This window comes from Ceratotherium simum, chromosome 38 (genome assembly GCF_057802395.1).
Source record: "Ceratotherium simum simum isolate JZ-2026a chromosome 38, ASM5780239v1, whole genome shotgun sequence".
Classification (NCBI taxonomy): domain Eukaryota; kingdom Metazoa; phylum Chordata; class Mammalia; order Perissodactyla; family Rhinocerotidae; genus Ceratotherium; species Ceratotherium simum.
In genome coordinates, this window is record NC_141937.1 from 20578528 (window position 1) to 20603165 (window position 24638).

At 41.9% G+C, this 24638-nt stretch overlaps 1 protein-coding gene across 1 annotated transcript; it reads right to left on the minus strand.

Moving 5' to 3' along the window:
* Window positions 1-23969, minus strand: HIVEP2 (HIVEP zinc finger 2). The gene is made up of 6 exons (XM_004442087.3): window positions 18539-23969; window positions 17403-17557; window positions 13009-13184; window positions 9669-9770; window positions 7982-8877; window positions 1-2471 (listed from the first exon to the last, which is right to left on the minus strand). The coding sequence occupies exons 1-6, from the start codon at window positions 23705-23707 to the stop codon at window positions 1647-1649; spliced, it is 7323 nt and encodes a 2440-aa protein (XP_004442144.2). The 5' UTR covers window positions 23708-23969; the 3' UTR covers window positions 1-1646.
* Between the last annotated feature and the right edge of the window lie 669 nt (window positions 23970-24638).

A 24638-nucleotide genomic window follows, 5' to 3' on the forward strand; every position in this document is an offset into this window, starting at 1 on the left:
AAGCATGTAATTGTATATTTATTTCTCTTTTTAAAGAACACTCCTTAATGTAATTCAATATACAAACTTGGTTTCACAGAATTATAATCCACTATATAGCACAAAGATAACCCAGATTGTGTGTGTGAGTGTGTGTGTGCACACACATGTGCGTGTTGTTGTACTCCTCCCTTTCTTCCATTCTTCCGGACCTGCAAACAAAGGCTCTGCCCACCTTCAACACCAGCCAAAGCCCATTGCAAATGTTGTATACAAAAGACAGCATCCTCCACAAGTTCTTTCCCTGGAATCTTCCTTTCCCTGTTCCCCCTGAGATAGCCAGGAGTCTGACACTCCCCCTCTTCCAAAGGGTCAAGTGGCTTCCCCTAAAGCTGACGCCAACCATGTCTTTGTGTGGACTGGCTGACAGGAAGGGCTGGTGAGCAGGTCTCCACGCCCCTTCCTCGTTCCCACACCCATCCCTTAGAGCCCATGCGTGACCCCTCCATAGTAGCCTTAGTTCCAGTCACCACCTTGTGCAGCAAGAACCAAGGAGATATCTAAGCCCAGGTCTTCTCCACGGGCAGCGCACAGCACTGCCTGCCAAGCCACCGGGCCGGCCGATAACCAAGCTCTACACAGTCCCATGTGCTTTGTCACTTTAATTTTTAAAGACACCCTAGCATAGGTCTGTGGCAACCTAGTGTCCGACTGAGTTACATAAAATTGTACCAGTGATGCACTTGTACATATTTACATGGGGCGGAATGTTTTCCCATATTTTTAGATGAGTATATAGATCAACATGTTCACATAAGACCAAATACTTTTAATATTATTTATAACTGATTTATAAAGCTTTGAAAAAACTCACAATAGCACATTGTTCACTTTAATGCTTTACGGTACTATCCGTTTAAAATCACAATCAGCACTTAAGTTATAGTCAATTCAGCAAACAAGAGACAAAAAAATTTACAAGAGTTAAGAACTGACTGATACATCCTTTACCTTTTTTTTTAACTAATGCATAAGTGCAGAATAAGATACTCTAGTTTAAATATCCTGTTTACAATATACATTTTTGTTCTAGTTACGCAACAGTTAAGTCCCATGCTTCACATAGAAAAGCAATCCACGACATTAAGAAAAAATGTACAATTTATGAAACAAAGTAAATAAATATTAGTATTACAGAATCAGAGCTGTACATAAAAGCTGTTCAGTTTTAATCATATAAAAATATGTTTTAGTGCAACCTCACATATATATTGATGCTGTTTTGCTTTACATCATTTAGATCCAAGTGTCCAAAAAAGGAAAGAAATTACATTTATTACAAAGCAGATACACAAATTCTAAAATATGTACAAATTACTGCTAAAAAATGCTTATAAGAATATAAGCAAAGTAAAGAAAAGGCACAAACATCTGTACAATTTTAAAAGTACCAGACCCAATAGGTTAATTTCAAATTTTGTTTTGGTCAGGCTCATGATGACTTGTTAATTTACCTAATTCTTTTGATATAACAAAAGTATATATAATAGCAAACTACTGTAACTGAGGACAGGCATGCTATAAACTTGATTACCTCTATCTCTAGAAAAACAAAAATGAAAACAAAATGGGAAAATGTGGAAATGAAAGTCTCCATGCATCTTAGATCAATGTAGTTGACTCTTTTCTGACGAAGGTTCTTTGCCTTCCTCTGTGCTTGAAGGGAATTCTTTGCTGCCGCGAAAGCCCGGCTGTTTGTCATCCACACAACTCTTGTTGTAAAACGAGGGGTGAGCTAATGCAGTCTGGGATGTACCAAAATTGTCCTTTTCACCGTCATGCAAGTCAGGGTGGGCAGCTGAGGTACAGGGCTGACCTGGCTCAAGTCCACTAAAGTGTCTAATGCCTACATGTGCACTTTCCAAGGGTTTCTGCTGGGGCTCCTGCACTCGCGCTGGCTGATCTGCCCCCAGCAGAGCGGCCTCTTCTGTGGCAATCCGGAGAGAGGCAATGGCTTTTGTACAAGTCTGTATATTTTCCTCCTGTTCCCTCTCTGTTGCGTTTAGGCTGTCTTCCGAAGTGCTCTGTTTCATCAATAGCCGAGGAGAGGAGGGCATGCTAGGTGGACCAGGTGACTGCAAAACGTGAGGAGCTCGCTTCTCGTGCTGCTTAGACATCACATAGGGATCCTTAGGGAAGGAGTCCCCTGAAGCTCCTTTCTTCTCCTCGGAGCCCTCCATTGGCAGAGGCAAGGTGGGTGGAGGATGTAAACCGGAAAGGGCCGGTGGCACGGAGTGAACCATTTGGATCCCACCAACTGGCACCATGGGGATAGGAGCTCGCACTTGCTGCTGAGAGTGGAGTGGAAGATGACTGAAGACATAGTCATTAGGACCCTCAGGGAAAAGGCTGGAGCCTGGATGTTCATAAGCACCTTCTTGGTCTCCATAGAGACTGAAGTAAGGAACCTGAGGTAATCCTCTTCTTAAATTCTGCAGCGGGAAACAGAGAACACATTCAGGACCAACTATTCTTCATGCTTGGGTCAAGCTATTTCATTCACTCACTCACTCATTCATTCAAAACACTTGAAAACTACCTAATCCTTTTATCGATTTTTCATTTTTCAAGACAAAAGAGGTTTCTCAGTTGTCTTTTAGAATCCTTGAATGAGGCTGTTGGGCTGTGAAAAGTTCCTTTTGTTTTTAAACAGCCATGTGATAAAACATGCAGTGTGTTTTCCACGAGGTACAGAGACACATTTCAGCTCTGTTTTTTCCATAAGAGGGAATGAAAAGAAAATAATGCCTAATTACCAGAAAAAGTTTACTGAGCAAAAAACACTAATAATAGATTTTTAAATTCAAAAGAAAGTAAAAAGATTACCATCTGTTTATATAGCGGGCAGATTTTTAAGATTTTTCTTAAGTGTTGATGAGTATAATTGGTGTGACAAGCCTGAAATTTGGCCTTTTTTTTCAGTTTTCCACAGAACAGATGACAAAATGGGGGTGAAACAAACTTGTTTCTCCAATGTGCAAGACACTAGTCTAAAGGGATGAGTTCCTGCTCAAGAGACACTGCAGGCAGAAAACCAGCTTCCTCATCAGAAAAGGCCAGTTTTTGTAAGGGAACTATCCATCAGATAAGCAGTTAACACTAAATATTTCAAATAGTTACAACTCATATTCAATTACACAGCTGGGAACCCAAAGATGATTGTGTCTTAATTCCTCTGTATATATTATTATTTCCACTTAAATAGCTTCTTGGCAATTAATGATTTAAGGATACTTAAAATTTGGGGTCAGAATTCTAGGTTTCATGGTCCCAATCCTGAAAATGGAGAACTTATTTTCTATAACTGTTTCTGTACCAAAACACAACTTAAGACTGTGAAATTATCAGGTTTTAAAGAAATTACCAGGTTTCCGTTACTGAGATTCATTCTTTTAATGGATTGTCATCTAAAAGGAACTCAGTTGATTTTTATTTTTACTTTTTGAGAACTTAAAATCAGATAGATACAAACCTGTCAAGTATGGCAGTAATCCAGGAAAGAGACAAAAAAAAAAAAAAAAAAACAACTTCTAATTCATTTTAAGGATTTTCAGTTCTAAAACAAGATATACTCTATTCTATTAATGATTCATCCAGTTCTGTTTAGATTGTGAGACCATCACAGGAATAATAAATTATATATCATCTCTGCGACTCTGTGCCATGCATGGCCTTTATCCTGTTCTGGGCTACACCTGATTCAAGGTAGAAACAAATGACTTGTCCTGGAAGTGTGGGAGAGAAATCATGTAATCACCAACCCTACAGCCACAAGGATCTCACAATGGAGATAAGGTGAGAACTTTACAGTACAAGAAAGAATCATTTAAATGCTACCAAAATAATATCCCTCTTGTATTCACTCTGGTTTAGAAAAAGGCATGTTTCCTTCATCAAATAGCAGTTAAGGTGGAAGGACTGTAAGGCCTACAATAATAATCTTCGAAGATAATCAAACGAATCTTCTTTTAATCACAATGATCACAGATTGAATAAAATAAAATAAAATTGAATAAATTAAAATAAAATGTAGCTTGGTTATTTTTCCATTTTGCTTTTGGTTGCTATTTGGTGACCTCCACTGCACACACCTAATCAGAATGGGAGTCTGTGAGGCAGCCAGAGAGAGATGTGTCCCATGAGGTGAGATGTGTGACCCAGGCTAACAAAAAGAGTGAGGAAGTATCCTCTAAAACCAGGATATAGTCAATATGTTTAAAATCCAATGAAATTTTATTTGTGTTAAGAATAAAAATTTCATATTCAGACCCTTACTTGTCAGAACAAATGATTACAACCACAGAAGGAAGGTTACAGGTAGAATTTCTACCATGTAACCACTTCCCTTGCTCCAAATGCTGCCAGGCCTTTCCACACAACCTCTCTCCTCCCAGTGACCCCTTGTCATCCTCCAAATAAACACTCAATAAGTTTTTTCTACTTCGGTTTTTACTCTACTTGCAATCCTATTTTGTTTTGTAATTTGGGCCTAATCATTGTAATAAGGTGAACAAACTCCCATCTTACTTAAATCTCAGTAAGAAAAATCTTGGTATGGAAATACGAATAACGAATCCACGTGAGGGTTGTGTTAAGGTTACGTAGATATATGTATATAAGCGTGTATGTATATATCGCATGTTCCAGATATATTACCCATCCATCTTTTCATCAGTGTCTGGAAGCAAATGCTAAGGAGGTAGGAGTGCAAGACGTTCACTGGGGGGTTGGGGGGAGGGGACAGGAAGCTAACGTATGTGAAGGTAAAGGGCAAGGGAAACAGATGCTCAGCTGTGACCATCCAGGCTCAATCTCTGGCTGGGGGCTGCAGGGAGAACATGGCCTTGACTTGACAACTGAGGCCTAACCTGAAGGTGCTGACAGCCTTGCATTCCTTACAGCTGAATGGCAAGTTCTTTCAAGGACAGAAATCTGCTTGGCCCATCTCCCTGGCTGCCACAAATAGATTAAGAAACTGTGGCCAAGAGTGAAGCGACTTGCTCAAGATCACAAACAGAGCAAGAGAAAGAAGGGAACGCTCGCTGACTCTTTTACCAGACACGACGTTCATCTACGTTACGTACCAAGGACCAGGACACACCTTCCTTTGTCTCCTTACTATTTATCTGCCCAAATTTTGAGAATGGAAAAGGAAATTTTTTTGTTTAAAAAATACAAGGCTAGAAACCATAAAATTTTTTCATCATCATCCTTGAGCCACCCATAGTAGACCTTCAAAAAATATTTCCCGAATGAATGAATAAAAGACTCTTACTTTCTTGTTCTATCATCTATCGTCTCCCTCTCATCTATCTAGCTGGCTATCTATCTATCTATCTATCTATCAATCATATCTATCTATCTCTATCCATCTATCTATCTGTATCATCTATCTATCATTTCTATCTATCATCTATATCTATCTATCTAACCTATCTCTATCTATCTATCTCTATCTATCTATCTATCATCTCTATCATATGTATCATCTATCATATCTATCTCTACTTATCAATCTATCCATCTATATCTATCATCTACCTCTATCATCTATTATCTCTATCTACCTACCTACCTCTATCTATCACCATCTATCTATCTATCCATCTATCATCTCTAACTATCTATCTATCTATCACCTATCATCTCTGTCTATCTATCTACCTCTATCTACCTATCTATCTATCATCTATCTACCCATCTATCATATCTATCTATCTATCAATCATCTTAAACTTAAAACTAACCAGAGGGCATTAGGGCAGAAACAGCAGAGCAGTAGGATCCCAGTGACTGCCTGTCATCTCCTCCGAACTTGCTCCCTGGGCCCTACCGCGCAGACTGAACCAGGAAATGCGTGTGTCATGAGGAGCTACAAGGTCCTTTCATGCCATGAGTCACTGTCCTGTGAGCCTTTGGTCAATGTTAAGCAACCAAACAAGGTAATGCTGATAGAATTTCTAACAATTCTTTTTTGCTCTGGCAATAAGAACCTTGTTCACACATCACAGAAAGATGAAAATCCTCCTGTGCCCCTTGAAAATGGTGTGCTAAAGCATAAAAAGGGAAGTGCTTGGGACCCACTGCCCCTGCTTCAGGGAGGACTCCCAGATCTACCCCCTCATATCACGTGAACAAAGCAGCAGGCTACAAATCCTCTAAAGAGAAGTAAACTGGGTAACAGAACAAAGGCTTAACACTTGGGCTTCATAAATGGTAACGTTTAACAAGTCTACTAAATACCCAGGTGAATTGGTAAAAAAAAAAAAACCTAGTGCAAACTCAGTGACTAATAAAACCAACCTCCTTCCAACAACAACTTTCTGGCATAGATCAAAAATTCGACGAACTCCCTAGTCCACTCCTTCAATTCCTTTGCCCGAGTTGACTGTGACTTGCTATTATTTTTTAATAACAACAGTGTATCGGCATTAAAGGTTTATTTTGTGTGCCTGCAGTTGACTGGATATGCTCCAACATCTCACAAATACCACAGTCTCGATCCACTTGGCGAATGCCAGAATAGGAGAGCCTCATTTCACACACTCCACTAGCATCACTGGGTCCATACCAGAGAAAGCACCTAGATGTGGTATGCTGGCATCTGACAGATTTATGGCTCTCCATTTATGCTACAGTGGCATACATTTCAGAAGATCCCTCCTTTCTACTTAGCACTGCCAAGACACAAAAACCTGTGGAAATGTATCTCTTCTTCTTAGCTTGCTAATTGGTTAGCTTGGCAAATAAATGATGTCCTGATGGCTCTGCATGTTTCTGCAGTGACCGCACCATGAAGACTAAGTAGGTAGTAGGCGAAAAGAGGTGTTGGGGGTGGTGGGGGGAATGCAGCAAGGAGCTTTCTTGAAGTTTAAAAATGACAACCTAAGTGTGTGATTCAGGGTGGTGAAAGGTGATGAGAGGGAGGAACCTGGCCACCAGGGCAGTGATAAGACAGAGCTGGGAGCTAGCAGTGCTTCCTTTGGCTTGAAGGATGGTGCTGATCCACAGAACAGAAACCAAGAGCAAAGAGTAGAGACCAGGACACTAAGCAAACCAACTCAAAAAGGGTCATTCCTCTGTCCATGCTAAGCCTGCTTCATTCATTTCTTAAAAAGCTACACACGCTGAAAGAGATATCAAGGTCTACTGCGCCATGGGATGAGGCAGGACGGATGCTTTTCTATGGATTTGCATTGAACCTACTGCCTCAATTGAATCCATGATTGCTATTGTTATTATCTTGCTTTACAATGGGGGCATACATAGAAGTCTCCTCTGATACTTTCTGTGTCAGTTCTCCCAACTGCCCTCTCTCTTTGGGCCACCATCACTCAGCAAGTGCACCTAGTAGGTGGTGGTGGTGGCAACATCAAGAAAAGCATGTACATTCATGCCTTTGATTTACAAACACACCGAGGGGGTCAATCTCTCCTCCTGGGGCCCTCACTAGTTTCACATGTCCACTCACTTTGGGCAAGGTCATGAGTTTATTTAAAAAAAAATAGTGATTGAAAGTCAAGGCTAATGCCTGAATCAGAATTCTTACTTGGCAAAGTTATATAACTGACACTTAAATGTCCCTGAGAGTGTCTGTCTATGCAGTCATGTCATGCCAAATACTTCACCTTTTCTACTCATGTAAAGGTTTCAGCTCATGTCTATAATTAGTTAAGCTTAGAAAGCATTTAGAAAGGCCTCATCTGGTCCCAGCTGGAAACATACTACTGCTCTGATGCAACACAACACTTGGAGTAATGCCTCAGCCACGTTACTGACAATAGCATGGGATAAAAAAGTCTTCCTGCTATTTTCAGTAACCAAGTTCACTGCTCCCCATGAGAGATACCCAAGTTATAACAAATTTAACACTAGTGCGTAATCACGAGGTTCCAATGTGCTTTGACTTATATGGTAGAAAGAGAAAGCCACTTATACTTACAGGAGGCCCCAATACAATTGGCTCTGCTTGCAAATACTGCCCCATGGACAATGGTGGGTTATGGTATAAAGCCCTTCTGGGAGATGGCGCCCTTATGGTGGTCATGTATCTTCTCTCTCTCCTGGGAGAAAGGTCTCTTCTTGCAGTGATATCTTTCCCAGGTGACACTGGCCTCCTTGGAGACAGATGTCTTCTTGGTGAAACATCCCTTTGTGATATCTCTCTTCTCAACGCAGCTTCCTTTCTTGGTGAAAGATGTCTCATGGGTGACAGATCTCTCCTAGGTGATAAATGTCTTCTGGGTGATAAATCTCCTTTGGGTATCAGATACCTCTTTGGTGAATTATCTCGACAGGGTGAAGAATCATATCCTGGTGAAGAGTGGCGGCTTGAGGGCGAGAAGTCCCTCGGAGAGGAGCTTGGCTCTGAAGACAGCATGTACTCTTCATCCATACAGCTAGGGATGTCTAATCTGTCTTTGTCTGGTTCCGAGTCTGTACTCTTGCTCTGGAATAACCTCTGGTATTCTGTCATCTGAGTATCTTCACATGAGTCACTGGGTGTCATCAGCTGAGTAACCTGAATACTTGGCAAAGTAACCAAATAGCTGATTAATGAAGAATGCCCCAGGGAACTATCCGAAGGAACTCCATGGGGTACGGCGCCAACATTCACCGGCAAGGAGGAGAACCTAGGAGGCTGGGGACTGGTGCTTCTTGATCTTGTTTTTGGTGTCAAATCTCCCTGGTCATCAAAGTCATCATCATCTTCATCATCATCATCATTATCATCTCCATCCTCACCATCTGACTCTTCAGCATCTGAGAACTGATGATCAGTTGAAATGCTGGACATGCTATGCTTCTCAGCTGCTTTGTGCAAATCTTCCATAGTTTCTGAAACAACAAAACAAAGACAATGGAGATCAAGATCCGAACTTCAAGGTTAGGAGGTAATTTAGGCGCCAGCTCTTTCCAAAAGCTTTCCTCAACCCTCCAGCCCCTAGAGATAGTCCCATCCCTGAACTCCTGTAACATTCACTAGGCACTCCCCTCTGTGACCCTGCGTGGGTTCTTATCTTTTCATGTATCTATCTGGTTTCACCCTCACCCTACAATAAGGACTCCAGACTAGGACCTTTTATCTCAGACATCACACCATCCATAGAAAATCTTCAATAAATGGGTGTGGGTAATGTTGGTTATGATGATGTTGGAGGAAAAAGAAAAGCAACAATCTGTCTCTACAGGGATAAACTGACGTATAAGTGGTGTATCTCGGGAGTTTTGGCCAACTGTTAGGTTTCTACAAAGGTTAATGATGGATTTTTTCCTACTAGATTTCCTCTTAACAGGAAAAGTAACACATTAAAATGCTTGTCAAATTTCCCAAAAAGTTTCACGAAATTTAAGTCACTATCACAATGTGAGTGCAATTAGATTTCTTTTATGGTTCCAGACAGAAATATTTTCATAGGAAGGCCTTTTCTTCCCCCTTAGAACTGAAATGCATTTATTTCTTCATAGGTTTCAAACAATTCAATGTGTCAGACTTCTTTTCTATATTTAGTATTTAACAAAATGAAATGTGATCAGTTTTTTAAAAATATCTAAAGTTACTTTACTACCTTGGCCACAAAGCTCCAGCACACAGGATGAAGAAGTCAGCCAACTAAATGATGAAGTACCTGCTTCCTCGGTTTCTGTATCGTCCACCGATGTCATCGAGACTCCCAACTCCAGGCATTTCTTCATGTGTGCTTTAGATTTCATATGCTTCGTTAGGTTTCCTAGAAAATACAGCCAAAAAAAAAATTAGTTGGTTACCAATTGTTGATGACCAATTTGTGATGATTGTTCCAAAATTCAATGTGAAATGAACTAACTTGATAACATAGATTTGTTGCTACCCACTACCTCTTGCCTCAAACTTAAGAGGAACTTTATGGTTTCTGAAGATATCAACCCCTGAGTTTTGACCCAATCTCAGGTTTTCTTCATTCTGGAAGAATGACAGAAGACTAAGGTCACATCTTGTCAAAAGTAGGCTCCACGCATGACTGGGAATCCCAGGCTTTCCTGGCTGAGAAGGGATCTAATATCTTTGGCCCAAATGGGCCGGCCTCCTAGGACTCCATATAAACAGAGCAACACAAGCTGGGTCACATCTTGGAAAGACTTCAGAACGAAATATTATCATCAACACATCTACTGGACTCGACCTTCTGGCATTGATCAGATATAGATTGAACTCACAGGATCCTCACTAGTCAGGAGAAAAAAATACGTATACTCATGTTAGGGCCAACCCTCTAAATGAACTCAAAGATCTATACAAAACTTAGTTAACTACTTATAGGGAGCATTATTCTTAGCAGTTAGCATCTATCTGTCTGGCATATGTTAGCAGACTTTATGCCATCAGTTTCTAACATTCTGGAGCGGCAATATTCTCTTTTTATTTATCCGGAAACTCCCATTACTCTAAGAAAAAAGAAAGGTTTTTATGTCAAAAATGTATTATGATGATGATATAGATATATACAATTATATGTATACATATTTATGTGTCTTTCTGTAGATTTATATAATTACTATATGGAATGTGAGAAATTTTGGAAACATTGATCCAATCACCTTTGACTTAGGATCTATGAAATTATATATATATCATTCTATGTCATATATACAACTTATCAAAAGAGATCCAGGAACTAATTCAGTTGTAAGGGCCAAACTGTTATCTACATCCTTTGATGCTGCTTTAGCAATGTGCCACCAAATGCTTTATTTTTAAGATTAGGCTCATGGAATCTAGGAGGAATCTCTTCGCCTGTGGAAACAGACTATGCCCCTTGTAGGAGGTGTTTAGTTACCATTAATGTAATATACGAGCCACGATTCTAAACTGAGACACTGTTGTTTATTATTTTACTTATATTCCTTTATTTTTTACTTAACATTTTGCTTACTGCTTATACACCTATGAACTTTAGGTGCTATTTTGATAATTCCAAACATGGAAATATTTCCAGGCCCCTATTGGTCCTATTTATCAAAAAATTATATCTATAATTTTTCTAAAGATCTCAAACCTTTTTGTAGACAGATCATCAAGAATTCTAAAACCTGTAAATTTAATATATCTATAAATTAATGGAAATCATCTGCTTCTGCAAGGGTGCAGGTAATCTGTGTATGTGGATGTTGTATCAAGATAATTTATTTAGATCTTAATATGTGTTTCTTCTTCTATATTTTTCTCTCCATTCGTCAGGCTTTGGGCTCTCATCTTCAGGGGAGGTTTGTACTTAGAAATCTGGCTCTAAAATAACCCCACCCTGGCTTTGCTTTATTGAAGTCTTGAACTTCTGAAGGATTCCGGGAAGGAGAGGGGAGGAGGGTGGCAAGGGAGGGCACCTGAAGGAGGGGTACAGGCACGGAGGAGGCCCAGGTCCTACACACGCACTCAGATCTGCGTCCAGGTGACACAGTTGGACAATAGGCATTTCAGCCAGAAGTAACAACCAGCACGAGTTTGCTCATTTTAAGATTCCAATACATTTGCACATTCCCGAAGGATGACAAGCAAACTCCAATAATGACCAAGAATAAATTATTTCCTGCTCAAACTCCAGGACAATGGGTCACAGCCAAATTTAATTTGATTAACAAAAAAAATCTAGCAATGTGATGTTTCTTCATCCAGTGTTTCACACAGCTATCCATGCAGCCAACTCACATGCCCAGTGAAGCTCTATCAGTCGTAATGCTGGCGGAACTGCAGTATTTCCTAAAACCAAAGTTTATATTTTCTTACCTCCCTGGAAGTCTCTCAGTGAAGTTTTATATAAAAGGCTCGATGGTGCAAAAGTGGATGGTATTTAAAGACCTGATGTTTCTTTCTTTTGAAACGCAAATGAACACTCCCTCCCCCCTTTTCTGGCTTCAAACGAGAGGCATACTTGTAACACAGATACCTTTTTAATAAAAAAGAAACAGATATATCGAGAGGCTACACATTTGTACATCTGACAAACCAATAAAGACAATTTAGGATTGGGCTATAAGAGAAAAAGAGGCACACATTTCTTTACCAAAGGTTACTTTATTTGATATTTATTTTTCTTGATGGGTAGTGGAGCAGATTAATTGGTATGCAAATTCAAAGTTAAAACCTTGGAAAACGATGCGAGGTTAGTGAGGGGGTGTCTACAGCATCCATTAGTCCTTCTACTGTAAATAGTAAAACATATTTCTACAAAAATCCAACCACCACTAATTCATTACTGTTTGTATTCTGAGAACACTGGGCTTATGAACATTTTCATGATTTTATAAAATGATAGAAATATAATCCAAGCAACCTTCTTGTGTAAAATATTTTCATATAAATCTACCTGTTAAAAACAGATTTTTTTGGAAAGACAGAATATCATTTCAAGGCAAGTCTTAGTTTTATGAGATTAACAGTTGTGGCCTGAGAGTAAGAAATTGTCTCTGTGCTGATAAATACACAGAATACAAGCTATCAAATTTCTATGCATAATTAATGCAACTGTGGATGGAGGGGCCCACCTGGGAGTCTGTGGATCTCTACATTATTTATAATCTTGAAACTGACCACGGGCACATGTTTTCTTCCCAGCTGCCGCCTTGCTGTTCTAATGCCCCTGCTTGGATTGTCTCCCTCCAGTATTTCAATATTGGTGCAAAGATTATCTAGACCACATAACATTTCCAACGTGAAGTAATAGCTATCCAGGCAATTCTTAGCCACTTCCTTTGGAGACAAGCGGCCTGGACCAAAGTCTATCGCTCTTACTTAAGTCATAAAAGGAGCCTCACTGTCTCGTGTACATCCTTTGATCCCTTACATGAGGGAGAAAAGACATTTCACGGGGGTCATATTTTCACAAACAAAACCATCTTATTGTCAATGAAAGTTAGTTATAAAATGGTATTCAGAATTCAAAGTAGCCATAAAAAATGGTGTTTTTCCTCTAAAAACAAAAAGCAGACCTGTACCTTTCGTTTTGAAGGCGAAGTTACACAACTTGCATACGTAAGGCCGAACATCAGTATGAGTGCGAATGTGCTTTTTGAGCATGCTTGGCTTCTTACAGCGAATCCCACATTCTTCACAAATGTACTTTCCACGTCCACGTCCTCTGACATAAACATAATCTTCATTTGACTTATACCTGTTTAAAAAAGGGGAATCCAGTGTGTTTTCAAACTTTTACACCATGTTACATATCAAACCAAAAGCTAATCATTGCACGGCAAATTTTCAATCATTCAACTTTACTTCTACGAAGCCTATGAAATTTATTCAGTAAAGGCCTGAAAGAACCAGAAAACAAATTTGGCATTGTAAACAAAATTTAATTTTTTCTACATGGAGTTCAAAATAGAATCGGCTCTTCCATTAAGTATAAATATGTATATAGATTCGGTAGAGACGTTCAAATGGGCTTATGTAAGCCTCAAAGAGTTGCAGAGCTGTGCCTTACTGCTTTTGGATTCCAGTAGAACTTCCAACCAAGAAACATCCAAAAAGCTATACCAACACATTAAAATCATCATACATTAGTTGTTAACATTACATCATCTAAGATGTGCACGCACAACACACATACTCCTCTACATTTGCTAAAATAAATATAACTGATGATAGAATTCTTCACTGCAAGCTTCTACTCTATTTTAACAATCCTGGCACGAGAGTGCTTCAGAAATTTCTAGCGTTCACAGGCTGAGCTGAGCTCACCAACTATTGTCTACAGATGTGATCTGCTCTTCCCGAGGACCATGAATCTGTTCTAAAGTGGAGTCGAAATTTCGAGTAGCTTCTGGAAGGTATCGTTACATAATGAAAACTAGAGATTCTATTTTTTAATCAAATTTTGCATTTCTTTCCAGAAGGAGTTAACAGAGTGGTTGGAAAAGATGTCTGAGGTCATCCAGTTTAATCAAATCAGTTAGATGAACAAAGTCTTAGGTATTCACTGTGATAATCAATGGAAGAAACATACGCAGGGCTCAACCATCACATTTTGTTTAGAATACAATGAAACGTGATCCAGCATAGAGTACAGTAGCATCCTACTGAATAATTCAATGAATATCATCATCTTTTAAATCACAGCTAGGCTAGAATTATGGGTTGAACATCAATCTTGGAGAGATATTCCTTTCATGGAGTTCTTTTTATAACTTCAAAAGGTAAACTGACAAACAAAATGCCCTAATTCACTGCGCATTGACTTAAAGGCACTAGACTCACAGTTTTTTTACATTCTAAGAGCACTGCAAACTTCTCTATGTTGTCCAAGCTAATCCATTATGAGGAATGAAAGCAATTCAACTTCATTGGTCCAATTCACTGAAGGATTTTTAAGAGAGAAAATCCATCCACATATTTAAATACCAGCACTCCTATGGATGCTATTCAATCTTAACATTATTTTTCAGTCAGTACCAAACAGGATGAGAATTAAGTAGTATCAAAAATGTGAATCGTCGGGGCCAGCCCTGTGGCTTAGTGGTTAAGTTCGCGCGTTCTGTTTCCGAAGTCCAGGGTTCTCGGATTTGGATCCTGGGCACGAACCTACTCACCGCTCATCAAGCCATGCTGAGGCGGCATCCCATGTAGAAGAGCTACAACCCTACAACTATGGTACACAACTATGTATTGGGGGTTTGCAGAGAAAAAAGAAAACGAGGAAGATTGGCAACAGATGTTAGCGCAGGGCCAATCTCCCTCAAAAAAAAAAAAAAGTATTGTCAATTTTGCATGCTTTTGCTGTTTTTTTTTTTTTTTTTTTGGTGAGGAGATCAGCCCTGTGCTAACATCTGCCAATCCTCTTCTTTTTTTGCTGAAGAAGACTGGCCCTGGGCTAACATCCATGCCCATCTTCCTCCACTTTATATGGGACGCTGCCACAGCATGGCCTGACAAGCAGTGCGTCGGTGCGCGCCCAGGATCCGAACCCAGCAAACCCCGGGGCCGCTGCAGCAAAGCGCACACACTTAACCGCTTGCGCCACTGGGCCGGCCCCTGCTTTTGCTCTTTTAAATCCTTCCCCTTTTACAAGGAATTTCCAACATCAACATTTTCTTCAAAATTATTTTGAATATCTTTTATCTCACACTATCTTTTGTAATAAAGTAGAAAAGAACCTAAAGATGCAAATTATCTTTCACCTTTTAATTTCACTATTCTCTGCCCCTAACCAGATGAAATTCTCTAAGGAATATAGAATAAAATAAATAATTTTATAGAAAGCTGATTTTCTTCAAGGAAGTCTACTTTAAGCTTACTGTAGCCCATCATCATAGTTGATGGGAAATGCATTTTATCTTCAAATAATATCATTTTATTTTTAATGTCTTAGATGATTAACTTGCTTCCAGAATGAAAAGACAATAAAATTCTGTATAAAACATAACTGTATATTATAAAAATCTGTACAAATAAAATATTTACCATTCAACAGTTCTGCAGACCCATGAATCTACTTGATACAAGAATTAATGGATTTTGAAAAAATAATTAAGAGATATGTTTAATTAAATTACTAATCTATGAATTAGATAATATAAGGACCACATATACTTAAAAATTTGGTCAGTCATACTTTTTTTTAAGTTATCACTTTGCAATCACCAAAGTAAGAGGTGCTAACACACTGCTTGGAATGTACATGTCACCAGGCAGAAGGTGGGTCACAGATTAAGAAATGATTAGGATACAGCCCCTAACATGGCACAATGAAAGGAGGAAGAAATGAAATGTGGGCACAATCCTGCTGGATCTTCAAAACACAGCAATAAAATGTTCACACAGGCTTTTTCACTGTGTCCTTTGTTAGCGGAGATGGGTTCCCCAAAGCACACAGTATACGTGAAGGTCTCGCTAATCTAGTACAAGTGCACTGCTATGAAGAAGGCCACGGAATGCAAGAGGGTTGACTCAGTCACAGGGACCCTCAGTCTCTAAGGAAAGATAAACTCTATATTTCTCTCATTGGTGTTAAAAAATGAGGAATGTCAAAAAAGACTGAGACAAGCTTCATGACTACACACAACTGTGGTTTTAGTGGTGGAAATCCCAGGCACCCATCCAAAGGAGGCCAAACCTAAAAGGGGACCAACTTTAATAATCCATCTCCAAACTGATAAATCCATGTGAGAAAGCAGTATTTCATATCACGAAACACTCAACATTTTACAGTCAAACAGATAACATTATTTTGTCCTCCAAATATAAGTGGAATAATTCACGCTCATGGAAACAGGTTGATTATAGATCTGTTGTAGAGATAAGGCTAGTTACATCATAACCCCCCAAATGTAGTTAATGGACTTTAAAATTTTTAAATTTTAAAAGCAAAAGTCTGGGCTTTTTCTCCCATGTAACTGGATCGACAATACATTTCTATCAAAATCTAAAACTAGACATTACACATATGTGTAATTTTTCTTAACTATATAGATAACAAAGTCAGTGAACCTTATTACTTGAGTTTCTACAGCTCAGAATTCAACATTTAAAAAGAAATTCCTGGGGGCCAGCCCGGTGGCGTAGTGGTTAAGTTATCACGCTCTGCTTCAGCTGCCCAGGGTTCCCAGGTTGGGATTCTGGGTGTGGACCAACGCACCATTCATCAAGCTATGCTGTGGCAGCGTTGCACATGCAAAATAGAGGAAGATGGGCACAGATGTTAGCTTAGGGCTAATCTTCCTCAGCAAAAAGAGGAAGATTGGCAATTGATGTTAGCTCAGGGCTGATCTTCCCCACCAAGAAAAAAAAAAAAAAGAAATTCCTAAAGACAGAGAAACTGTCACAGACCAGAGGAGTTCAGGGAAACAACATAACTACATGTAATGTGGTACCCTAGCTTGGATCCTGGCACAAAGAGAGGATTGATGGAGCTGGTGACATCCCAACAGAGTCTGGAGGTGAGGTAACAGTAAAAGCAATAAAACAAACAAATAACAACTATTTCCTAGGATTATACATGAGTGTGCATGACTGCAATTTTGTAAGCATAGAATAAAAATACGTCCATTAATAACACAACAAATGCCCACAAAAATAATATTAAAGAATGAACAAACAGACAATATCAAGAGTCCACGAATTTAGTTGATTTCATACTAAATTAGAGGCGTGAAAATTTAAGGCAGAGGCTCGAACTACATAGAACAGGGACATTTTCATTAAAAGGCAAGGTGTGAAAGCAAGGGCATGAACTCATTATCTATTACCCAGCAGACTTCAGAAATGTGAATAGAAAAGAAATTTGCTTTACGCTTCCAACCAGAGTGGATACACTTGCTTCCATATGGACACCCGGGACCGTTTACTCTTACTTGTGACTGAATGGTTTACATTTGCACGTATGTTGCCTTACCCTCCTTCAAAGATTTTAATTCGGATTGGCTCAGCTTGTTTGGATCCAATATCCTTATCTCCATGAATATCTCCTTTCCCTCTTTCCTTTAAGATACTTCCCACTAGTTTCCTTTCCAGTTGGCTGCCAAATAGAAAGGATGCATCCGGTTTTATCTGCCGGACAAAAAGAGAGAATCAGTTCACGTGCTTTCTCTAAGACATGGAGGAAGCCCACATACCCCACTCTTCTGCGATCTCTTAAAATGAGCCTAAATCCCACGCTAAAAGGCCAAGGGCTGGTTACATAAAATAAAGGACACTAGGGAAGAAAATTCAGAACAGAATGAGAAGTTTCTACAGAATAAATTCAACATTCTGTTTAAGAAAAAAAAAAAAACTCCCTTAGCACATAAACTGTGCAGCACTAATTAAAACCTTAAAAACATGTTCTTTTCTAAAATAGCAATTAAAGCAATCTCTATTAATTTAGGAATTATTCTCAAAATATTGAAGAGAAATGGTCACTGAAATAAGTAAAATATACTTTTAAATCCTCCACTTGCTTCTTTAATAATTTAGCATACATTCCAAAGTGCCCCTGATTAACATTTTTATAATTTTACGTGTAAGGCATTAATTGTTCATGTAGGAACAAACCAGCTAATCATTTGGAAAAATGAGTTTTGAGAGAGAAATACAGAAAATAAACTTTGGAAAAAAGTGTCGTCCATGGGAACAAACTCTCCGAAGTTTGCAAAGTCCGGCCCTGACGCCCTGCACGTCCGTCTCCTTCCTGATCTTTCCACCCCCTGTTCTATGCCCTCATTTCACAATTTCCTGAATCCTTCCCGTCAAAAGAAAAGTCTGTCTGCTAGGTCACTGACACAGGTCGGAAAAGAGAAGAACCTGAAGGAATTAGTTCCTGTGGTAGAATTTCATGGCACCTGGTGAAGGAGACACTGTGTTTACGACTTTCCCGAGACCCTGAGAACTAAGTTCACAGTCAGTGGCTTCTCTCACCTGCGGGCCAGGGCTGCAGAGGACTCCCCCACCTCTGACTTTCCTTTTACCTCTATGTCTTATGCCCTTCCCTATGCATTCTGCTCAGCAGTCAAGTCCACAACAGCGCATGCTTTCAGAAACAATATTCGTTACCTGAGCATACTGCTTCCATGCACTTGATGACGTGAGCTTGCCGGTTCCAGGCCTGTGCATAGCAGCCAGGGTATAAATTTCTGCGGTGATTTTTTGCTTGGACCTCAGAAGAGCCAGCGTGGTCTTGGTGTTCAATCCTGACGGGTTCGGGTTACAGGAACTAATGCACCATGAAGCATAAACCGAGGATTTGAAGGTGGCCTGTTGCACGTAATTGGGTTTTGTATAATTCAAGAAGCACCAACTCACAGTAGTAGTTGTCCGCAGACTGGGGAACTGAAGGATCTGCTGGAAATCGGCCACGTCCGTGAACAGAAGAGTTGAGTTCGCCACTTTCCCGCTGGGGCCAGAGGCCATGTGGACCAACATGCCAACAGGTAGCTTCTGGCTTTTGCCTCGCTCCTCGAGCTGACTGTCTCCTGGGGGCAACGAGGAACTCTGGGGGCTCATGCTGACGTCAGAGGCTGCCTCATCAATATCTAATTCATCGGAGGACTCCTTGCTTTCAGAAGGCCCACTGGACTTCTGCCCCAGGGAGGGTGCCCTGGAACTGGGCGGGAATGGCTCCCTCAAGGGCACGCTGGCCGACAGATGGTCTTGAGATGAGGAGGGAGACAGCGAGGAGAAGGAAGAGGAGCCCGACTGTAAGCCATCCTTCGGCTCCGAGGCACAGCCTTGTCGCACCAGCTGGGGCTTCTGGGGGCGGGAGAGATCCTTCTTGATGTCTGAGTTGGTTAACTCCACAGCACTGAGCTCCTCCACAATCTGTCCGTACATCTTTTCTTCTTTGACCCTTTTCTGCTGCTTCGTTTCCATGAAGAGTTCTAAGCTGCTGGCCGGGGAGAGCATGCGCTTGCTGCCGCCCAGGGAGGCGACGCCATCGGAGGTGGAAGGTAAACACAAGGGGATTGAGGATTCTAAGCCGAGGGGCAAGGTCTGAGGTACTTTCCAAATGGGGTACTTTTCCAAGCCTGCGTGCTGCCCCAATACCTGGGCAAGGTTAAATCCTATCCCTTGCATGGCCGCGTTGGTGACCAGTGTTCTTTGGGTCATATTCTCCTCAACTTTGCATATGACAATTGCAGGACTGTTCTGCCCCAGGATCTGAGAAATGCTTGTGTACATGACACTCCCGTAGGACGGGACGTGGGTCTGGATCCTGACGGGAACCACTGTTCCCGGCAAGGACTGTAAAGGCCCAGCGCTGGCCGAGGCAAAATCTTCTTGAAGAACCTGCTCGGAGGGAGTGTCAGGTGACTTGGTGCTCTGGTCCGCCGGGAACTTTGGAAGAAGGTTCTTTGAGTGTAGCCCTGATGTTCCTGAATAACACGGGTAGGTCTGCTCCTTCGCGTGCGCGTACTCGGTTGGTTTCTTTCCAGTGTGCTCTGCGACGTGCTCTAAGGGGTAGCTAGGATGAATTTCTGCCTGGAAAGAAGGCTTGCCGTAGCTCTTCTGAGGACGCGGTGCAAGGGGATGTGGGAAGTGTGCCTGCCACCAGGGAGGCTGCTGAGCTGGTAAGTGAACCATACAGACGGTAGGGTATTGAAACTGAAACAAGGCATTCTGGATTGGAGAAAATGCAAGAGTCTCTTGATGTGGAAACAGATGTGGCTGCTCAGACAAGTGCTTGCTTGTCATATAGGATGTGGGCTGTATCAAGGGGTTCCTCAGGGACTCCTGACTGTCCATGTGCATGACCTGTTGTGGGACCAGCTGGAGTGGCCCTGAGCTCAGCTGGGCACAAGGACCCACGACCTGCTTTGCCGGGTCCTCCGCCTGGAGAGGGGGCAGCACAGAGGACGGGGCGTGGTGCCACGCGGACCTGAGGCCGGCATGCAGCTGCTCCATCTGCTCCTGCTTTACCCCCAGGTCCGCACCGGCCTCCCCCTGGGCGATCTCCGGAGAGCCGCTGAAGGAGGCCTGCCGCACGAGAAAGCATTTCTTCCTCTCCCGCGACGGGGACAACGTGGAGGCCGGCGCGCCTGCCGCCGGAGCATGGGACAGGTTCCCGTAATCAAACGACTTGCTGCGAATTTCTGGGACTTCAGCTGGGTGAGGACAAGGCATCTGCTCGGATGAGCAACGCCGCATCTCTTTTTGGTGGTGGTGGCCCGGGACAGACAATGAGTATGAACCAGCGGGGACAGTCAAAAACTCCGAATGCTTCCCAAACTCGTCCTGCTTCGGAGGGGCAGCAAGCTTGATGGCGTCTTCTCTCTCAAAAGACATTGAAAAACTGGAGCTGTGGGACAAGTTGCTTTCCTGACTGGGGCTGCGGGAGAGGCCTGTGCCCGTGGATTCGAAGCTGGATTCCCCGGAGGAGTGCTCCATATCAGCCAGTCGCAGACGTTTCTTTTTGGGCGGCAACTTCTCTGCAGGGAGCTGGGAAAGGGTCTCGCTTCTCTGGGGCCACTGAAATTCCTCCACGGGCTTTTCCGGCTCTTTACTCTGGGTTTCTCTCTCCTTCTCTGGTTTGTCAGGCTCCTCAGTCACTCGAATCTCGGGAACCTGAATGTTGTGCTGGCGAACCAATCTGGGCTGGGCGTGGTAGGACTGCTGTGAACCCTGCTGAGAAGGGGATGGCTTCCCCCCACCTTCTGCACCATCCCCCGGTGGAGCCCACTCTGGACTCACTGGGGCTTCTGAAATCTCACTGTCACAGGTCTCCGAAGGCGAGGAGGCCTTCTCCTGCGCGCCGGCCACGAGTTCAGCCGACTCAGACCTTTCAAATGAATTGGGTCGGCTCAGCGAGTTTGTGTGCTGAATCACGGAAATCACATTTCCAGGAGGTTTCCTGCCCCCTAGGTCTGAGATCTTGTCTGAATCAGTGGCTGTGGGTGACTCCTCTGACCCAAGAGATGGACTTCCAGATTGCAGTTGGGGTCGACCCGGGTCAAACCTCTCAGAGTGACCAAGAGAAGGGTTCTCAAGTCCAGCCATGGTGAAGCCACTTCTTACTCCTTCCTGCATCTGCAATTTGGGGTCATAATCTGAGGTCGTGATGCCCACGGGAGTGCTCACAATGCTGCTGCAGATCATGGGGGTGTCCTCCTCATCTCCCACACTCTTCTCTTTCCGGCGTTTTCTATTTTCACATGTAGTTCCAAACATGGTTGGCACTCCCTGCAACGGCACCGAGGGATCCATAAAATATTCTCCACCATGTTTTAAGGAGCTTAAGCAGGAAACGTCCCTGTAGCTTTGCTTTGGTGTCTCAGCATCTTCCCACTTCTTGTAGGGTTTCCGGCAGACATCATAGTCATACCCAACCCTGTCCCCAGGAATCAATTTCTTTTCCTTCAAGGATGAACCTGCGACACTCTTTGACACCCTGCCGTGGTACTCTGCCTCCACGTGCCCCTCCTGTACCGAAGGCAGCTCAAATGCAGCCTGTCTCCTTAACATGCGCTGAGGGGGTATTCCTACGGTCCCTGGATAGAACACATCATCTGAACCAGTCATCCTTTCATCAAATGAGTGACTTCCTCTCAAAGAAGGGGGAATACTTAGATTAGTTGCTGAAGAAGTTGGCATGGAGTTGCTTCTAATAAGGGGTGAAGAGTCTACAGGAGCTTCTAAGAGAACCGGGTTGCTGCCTTGGAAATTTGCAGAATAAAATTTTCCTTCATTCCTCATAGATGGTGGAATAGTCTGGGATTGTCTGGACTCACTGTTGAACTTCGCGGATTTCAGCATGCTTGTTTGACTGGGGTCGATTTCTCCCTTGCTTGGGATCAGCTGGGAAACAGGATCTTCAAACATCTTGACATCTAACCTGGTGTTTACGTGAGGTAATGATTCCATCATGCCCTTCCTCCCCATCGTGGCACGCTCCGGACTCGCGGTGGTAACACTGAGTGTATTTCTGGGACTAAGCCGACAGTATTTTCCAAAGATGATTTCTTCATAAGACTTTGCATTCGTGTTTGGAGGGCTTATTTGCTGCTCTGCACTTTCTGAGCGAGAAAAGTAACCAGAGTCAGTGCTTCCTTTGCTGTGCGGGCTCAGAAGGTTTAGAGATGGCTCAGAATCTTGTCCTCTTTTCTCTGACAGTCTTAGTGCAAGCTTCTGTTTCACTGTGTGAGAGTCATCGGCCTTAGTATTTAAAGACGGATTTGGTAGCATATCAGAGCCAATATACTGAGAGCTTTCGTTAGGTAAGGGAATCCCACTTTTGGGAATAATCAAAATTGGCACCTTCATGGGACCTCCCAATGATTCTTCCAGTGACCCATGATAACCACCTCTGCTGGCGATATCCAACGGGATTGGTGGGCCAGGACTCATCTTGTCAGAAGTCTCAACAAATAAAGAACTCTCCTCATCTGTGTCTGTACTCTGTTCACCGTCTGAATGTATTTCTGCTTCTACATCAATAAAACCAGCCTCCAGGTCCAATTTAGATACAGCTGACTCTGTGAAAGGGACTAATCCTGCCTTAATTGCATGGGCATGAGACTTCCTGTGCTTGTACAAATTGCTCTTGGTCTTGAAAGAGAAACCACAAGGTATACATGGATATGGCCGCTCGCCGGTATGGGACCTGATGTGTTTCTTCAGTACGCTTGGTTTGGCACACGCCCTGCTGCAGTAAGGGCAAATGTACTTGCCGGGCTTCTTGGGTTTGTGCTCTTTCTTGTGAGCCTCTTCTGACTGTTCGATACTTTTCTGGGAGTATTGGCTATAAGCAGGGTTCAGACTTGAAATCTTTTTTCTAGGATAACCACCACCGTGGCCATGTAGAGGAAAAGGAAATAACTCCTCAGAGGCAACAGATGGCAAAGGGCCAGGGAAAAGCCACGGAGGGCCTTCGAGGCTCTGATGTGGCTTGTTGCTGTGCATGACCCCCTGTGGCAAGGAGGGCTGAGGGAAAGAGAGTGAATGTTGGCATGGATAAGGACTCGGACGGTGCGGTGGGTATTGCTTCTCTGTGACTTGCTGTGCCACTTCGCTAGGAGAGGCCAGTTTCCCAGAACCAAACAGTTGTGCTGATGCTGTGTTCCCGAGCTGCTCAGGGTCTATCTGCGGTGGCTGCTGTCCCTCTTGACTGCCAAAAGTGCTCATCTTAATAACAGCTGATTGCTCCTGTCTCCATCTACCTGATGCGGTATCAGTTTCTCCAGACCTTGAGGTAGCTTTTTGTCCCAGAGCTGTGTCCCCCGTGTCCATTTTGTTACACAAGGTCTTAAGTGCTAGTTCCCTTGAAAGCCGTGCAGACTCATGGAGTGCCTCCAAAGCTGTGCTTTTCAAAGCTTGCTTGCTTCCATGTTCCAGAGGGTCTGCAAACCTGCTGAGTGCTCCTTCTCTTTGCAACCTTCCACACCCACCCCGTAGTCTACGGGTATTAGATGATAATGTCCTTGGACCAGGGCTATAACACAGTTCTCTCCATTGTAGAAATGTCCACCCAAAAGCTAAGTGCAACTCTATAAAGATTTCTTATGGCATTTGAATATTTTCAACTAGGATGAAATTGGGATGAGGAAGAGTCTGGGAGAAATTCTGCCCATCAACTAGAGGAAAGTTCAATTGCCAGTTTTATTAAGATAAAATGGTCTGAAAGAAAAAGAAACACAGAGATTGTCATAACAGTTAACAAGTAAGAAACCAAAACCAACCCTAAATAACCAGCCTGGATAACCTGAAAATAATTTTTACTTCAAGGAATCCTTTTTATAGCTGTTACATTAATTACACAATTAAAGGATATTAATTTCAAACTTAGCATTAAGTCATGAGCACAAACCTCTTCAATGCTTGAATTTTGGTCATCTTTTTATATACTCCTTAATTTTGGTCAAAAAAGTATCTAAAGGAAAACTTTTGATAGATATTATTTATAAAATCATAAGATTTTTAAAAGCCTTCATTAAATAAATTTAGAGCTATTTCTAACCAAGTTTTATGACTTCCATGCTGAAGTGTACTATATATTTCTCTATACAGATTAATATAAATATAAATTAATAAATATATAATATAAGAAAAATAGATATGTATATAAAATATCAGTACATATTTAATATCAGTATACATATTTTATTTGTATAAACTATCAGTATATATTTAATATCAGTATACATATTTTATTTATATATAA